This window comes from Hevea brasiliensis, chromosome 14, assembly GCF_030052815.1.
Source record: "Hevea brasiliensis isolate MT/VB/25A 57/8 chromosome 14, ASM3005281v1, whole genome shotgun sequence".
NCBI classification, from domain to species: domain Eukaryota; kingdom Viridiplantae; phylum Streptophyta; class Magnoliopsida; order Malpighiales; family Euphorbiaceae; genus Hevea; species Hevea brasiliensis.
Window position 1 is genome coordinate 17,695,182 of NC_079506.1, and position 5,784 is coordinate 17,700,965.

At 37.8% G+C, this 5,784-nt stretch overlaps 1 protein-coding gene across 1 annotated transcript; it reads right to left on the reverse strand.

Moving 5' to 3' along the window:
* Positions 1-809: 809 nt before the first annotated feature.
* LOC110642029 (lectin 6-like) lies at positions 810-2,357 on the reverse strand. The gene is made up of 2 exons (XM_058134343.1): positions 2,249-2,357; positions 810-1,420 (listed from the first exon to the last, which is right to left on the reverse strand). Exons 1-2 carry the CDS (start codon positions 2,355-2,357, stop codon positions 810-812), a joined length of 720 nt encoding a protein of 239 aa, XP_057990326.1.
* Positions 2,358-5,784: the final 3,427 nt, after the last annotated feature.

Genomic DNA, 5,784 nt, shown 5'->3' on the forward strand with positions numbered 1-5,784 from the left:
AGAAAGAGAGAGGTTTATCTGCTTCCCATTTCTCCGTCTAAGGTTTATTTAAGTATGTTCTCTGCATTGGTGATCACGAACTCAAGGAACATAAATTGTCGTATTCCTAGAAAAATTGAGAGCAAACAAATTCCTTCTCTTCATCCTCTTGTACTTCTTCAGTTATGATTATAGTTTCCTTGTTTATGGCAATAATCTCTCAATGGCAGTTGATTATTAACATTCAACTTCAGCTTCTTTGAATCCTGCAAAAGATGACATGAGATGGGCGCTAGATGCACATCTTTGGGATTCTGCTATCCATTTCACTACCAATTTCTCCTTCTCCATCGAATTACAAAGCATTCTTTCTTGCTTTTTCTATGGATTGCCAACTTTATAATTTAAAACAAAGAAGTGGTCTTATTAGTCTTGCAAGTGGAAATCAGAAATTCGAATGGACAGCAAATTCATTTGTAGCTGTGAACTTTGATACTTATCATCGTAATTCATTGGCCGATAGCATCTACAGCCTGCATGAAGGCCTTGCAGACTTTTACCTATTCCTGCAATCGTTATGCTGAAAAAGAATTTAAGCTCTTATGGATCCATTTTTTTTTTCATATAATTTTTCTGAAAATAATTATTCGGACGATAGCATCAACAAACAGAGCAAAACTAGGCTACTGAACACCAACTACGTGGAAGCAAAACCAAAGAAATACAAAGCCTAAACAGCGACGGATATCTAAAACAAAAAAGAACAGGGATTGGTGAAAGAGCTGACTGAGAAAACGATCTTTTCTAGCTTTAACTACTTCTGCAATCGTTCATCTTCTACGGGGCCGGCGCAAGCTTGTGATCCATTTTTTCCTCTCCAGGATCGGCTGAGTGACAGTAACAAATGGATTTGCTGTTGAGATTATGGTCATGTTGCCACTGGCAAGACCAATACCTGAAACTCCTGTAAAATAAACATAGAGATTCTTGGAACTAGAATTATAATTAATTCTAGCATTTATTACCCTCCCATCCATAACGCTACTGTACCGTTTCACACTTTTTAAAGATTTCAAAGAGCTGATGTCAATACCAACATGATCCATGTCATCCCATGGATTGTAGTATGTATCAAACTCGACAGCAACAAATGGATTTGCTGTTGAGTTTAAGATCAGTTTGCCACTGGCAAGGCCAATAACGCTCCCTTGCCTTTCATCAGGCATTCTGTATTGCGGAGGAACAATGAAGAATGCGAGCCCATCAGCATGTGAAGCATTGTTCTGTGCGTCAATGGAGAAAGAGAAATTGGTCGTGAAGTCAGCGTGGCTTCCTGAGGCATTGTCCCAGAGATGCAATGGCTCCACATATGTGGCATGACCTGTTTGAGAAAGCTGGTTTGGAGTATGCTGGATGACAGAATCCAAAGGAGATGCATCTCCTTCGTATTATCATTTTTTCTAGGGAAAATTCGTTTTTTTTTTTAAAAAAAAAAAATTCGAAGTCCATTGAACTTAGGCCTTACAATATAACTTAATTTTTTAAGTTAGAAAAAAAAAAAAAAGATGAAAGGGCAAAAAGAAAATCTCGAAGAGGAGAGAAGTAGAAAATTTTCCCTATCATTAATGCTGAGTGCACTCTATGGATGCTGGATTTTTTTTATTTATTATTGAATCAAATCAGATTAGGTTCTAACTAAACAATAAACAAAAAAAGCCGATCAAGAAATTAAAAAAAAAAAAACTGAAATTAATCTTAAATTTTATTTGGTTAATTTGAACTTTTTTGATAGCTATCTTCTACAGTATCCCACTAACCCAGAATATAAGTTTGAATTTTCTTTGTTTGATTATTGTTTTTCTCCCACATGTTTGCACTATAAATCAATCCTGTTATCTCCCAATTCAACCATGTGGTTTCTCTGTGCCATTCTGACACTGGCAGTCAATATTTGGTCAACACAATATTGCCAAGTGTTTTTTTTTTTTTTTTTTCTTTTTAGTGGCATCTAAGCCCCATAGATTCTCCATGTGAGACCCAGCTTCAAGGAATAATAATAATAATAATAATAATAATAATATAAATGAAAGAATGGGTATAAAAGTGAACTTGGAAATCTCATTGTATCAGTAAAAGGAAAAAAAAGAAAATGAGGGCAAATCTAGAGATCTACAAAATAAAAAAATAAAAATAAAATAAAATAAATTATATATATATATATATATATATATATATATATATAAAAAAAATAAAGAAAATAAAGGACAACCATCAGGAGATTTCCAGAGCAAAGTGACGGGAGCATCGGATTGTTTTTTTGGGAAACAAGGGAGTAGTTCAGCAACAGTATTTAGACCAAAACCCATAAATTTCGCCATCTAAATCTTCCTATTCTCGATTATTTCTTGGTCACCAAGCACTCACCTCATCTTCTTCTTCTCTCTAACCTGCAGAATTTGTAATCTCCCCACCCTAGAATTTCAATTTCAGTGAGGAATTGGGTAACACTACTGCTGTCTCCTTCTAGCCACACAATTTCTGACACCTCTGCAAACTTAAACCTCTCCTTGCTTCTCCTTAGCTTGCATTAGACCCTGTTTCGATGTACTTTTGATTTGAGAATTAAGAGGGAAGGAAGGGGCATATTGGGGAAACATAACGTTCGATTTCAATTCACCAAGTTTCAGCAAAATTCCAACTTGTTGCTGCCGCGGTGACTGTTGAGACATCCTCTTCTAGTTGCAGCTACCTGATGGTCCATTTTCATGGGCATTCCACAGCCCATGTGTTGGCAGTACACATATGAATAATTAGGTAGCCCAAAACCACTCAATTCTTCAAGTCTTGATGCTCAATTTGCTAATTGGATTTGAGATTTATTAAAGGGTACAGAGTTCTAGATAAATTGGAGAGATTTATGTGGCTAAAGATTAATGGATGCAGTCTAAATAGATGATTTGAGTATTTGGGATAGAAGAGTGATGGGTGTGATGTGTTTGAAGGGGAATGGGTGTGGGATGAAAACTATCAATTGCATCACTCTTGAGAATGCAGCTTGTTGGATGAAGGGTTCAAGTGCACAGAATATGGCAGACCTGATTTGTTCTACCCCAAATGGAGATGGCAACCCAAACATTGCAACTTACCCACTGTGCATGGCACCAGAAAAGGAGATAGACATTGAAGAATCAAAACTTTGGGCCTGATATTTTGGTCGATTAGGCGATTGATTGAGCATGTGATTGGTACAGGAGCAACCAGCAAAGCATTGCGACTGCGATAGTGTGAACAGCTTCACGGTGTGATGCTGTGGTTGGTGGCACTTGGTTTTGATGCTGGTGAAGGCAACCAAGTGACTATTTGGGCCCAGCAGTTTATTTATTTATTTATTTTCATCCTTTTTATTGTTCTGGAGCCCTTATTCTTTTGAGCTTAGCACCAATTGGTAAGCAATCACGTAACCTTGTTAGTGTGATCCAAGTACTATTCTGTAGATTAATATTGAAGCAATATTGGATAGCATAAATTATGCTGCAAATAAAGGAACGGTATTTTAGGATCTTTAGTTATATTAGTGGATGTATTTTTAGTAATTTACTTTGTATAGGAAATCTTGTTTTGTACTGATATAGAAGTTTATCTTTAGTAGGAGTCTTTTCTTGTATAGGAGTTTTTGAGCTGTATATATGTTGGGATGTTAATGAGAAAGATGCATCTTTTCGACCTCAATATTTCTGTTTTCTTCATGGTATCGGAGCCATGGCTCCCAAAGATGAAGAGACTACTGGTTCTAATAAGAAAACTTCCAGTCTTTACACTTTGAGCTCCAGTGACAATCCAAATAACATAATTACTTAGGTGCAGTTGAAGGGAGAAAATTATGAAGAGTGAGCACGGGCAGGGCGGACTGCGTTGAGGGCCAAAAAGAAGTATGGTTTCATAGATGGAACTGTGAAACAACCGACAGATGACTCGCCGAAAATTGAAGATTGGTAGACAGTCAATTCCATGCTTGTCTCATGGGTGTTCAACACCATTGAGCCCTGTTTACGTTCAACTATTTCTCATATGGAGAATGTAAGAGATCTATGGGAGGACATAAGGCAGCGCTTCTCCATTAGGAATGGACCGAGAGTGCAGCAATTGAGGTTAGATTTGGCGAATTGCAAGCTGGATGGACAAAACATTGTCAATTACTATGGACGGCTTAAAACCATACGGGATGAATTGAATAATTATGACAAGATACCATTGTGCAACTGTGGTGGATGCAGATGCAATCTAACTACTGAGTTGGAAAAGAAAAGGGAAGAAGAAAGAGTTCATCAATTTCTGATGGGTTTGGATGAAGAAAGTTATGGAACTGTGCGTGCTAATATGTTGAGTACTGAGCCATCACCCAATCTGAATAAGGTATATGCTATTGTTGTTCAACAAGAATGAGTAATGACAATGACACAAACAAGAGAAGAGAAAGGCAACCCCATGAGTTTTGTAGTTCAGACAAGAGGGTGAAATTCAGGGGGGGACAAAACTGTGGTTTGCTCGAATTGCAAACGTGAGGGACATGAGCCGGATACCTGCTTTCAGTTGATAGGGTATCCAGATTGGTGGGGAAATAGACCTCGCTCCAGTACTTCGGGATGAGGAAATGGGCGTAAGCGTCATGGTGGAGGAGGACGTGACAAGGGTGGTTTCCCACGAGCAAACATCACACAGACACTAGCAGCAGAGGATGGTCATAGAGGCGTCACAGATTCTGATAGGAAGGGGCTTAATGGCTTGAATGACGAACAATGGAGCACCTTGCTGGGAATTTTGAGTTTGCAGAGGACTGTACCAAATGAAAGGTTGACTGGTAAGCAAGGGATTTTGCCTTGGATAATAGATTCAGGAGCTTCCCATCATATGACTGGCACAAGTGCTTGTCTAAGAGATCTATCTGACATTGTACCATGTCCAGTAGGATTGCCAAATGGTGAAGAAACTATAGCACTAAAAGAAGGAACAGTACATCTTGGAGGAGGATTGAAGTTGCAACATGTTCTTTTTGTGCCTAATTTGAAATACAATTTAATTTATGTTTCACAACTTCTTAATGACTCAAATCTGGTACTGCAAATCACTAACAAAATCTGTGCTATACAAGACCAAAATTCGAGGAGGCTGATTGGAGTGGGTGAACAACGTGAGGGGCTGTATTTTCTCAAAGGGGTGGTTTTGGCAAATGCTTGTAAAGCTTCTGGAGTTGCAGACTTTGATCTTTGGCATAGGAGAATGGGTCATCCGTCAAATACGGTGCTAGAGCTGATTTCTGCAGCTGATATTTCCAGTAAAAGTAGTAGAAATTTAAGTTGTGATGTTTGTTTTAGAGCAAAAAAGACTAAAGAGATGTTTTATTCTAGTGAGAATAAAGCCAAAAAATGTTTTGATTTAATGCATTATGATTTATGGGGACCTTATAGAGTTTCTGCTTCATGTGGAGCTATTTATTTTTTCACAATTGTTGATGATTGTTCTCGTGCTGTGTGGATTTATTTATTGAAAGGAAAACATGAAGTTGCTTGTGTTCTTAAGAATTTTATTGCTATGATTAAAAGGCAGTTTGAAAGGAATGTGAAAATTATTAGGAGTGATAATGGCAGTGAATTTGTATGTCTAAGAGAATATTTTGATGAGCATGGCATATTGTACCACACTTCTTGTGTAGGAACTCCCCAGCAAAATGGATGTGTAGAGAGAAAACATCGTCACATACTTAATGTGGCGAGAGCTTTGATGTTTCAGGCACACTTGCCAATTGAT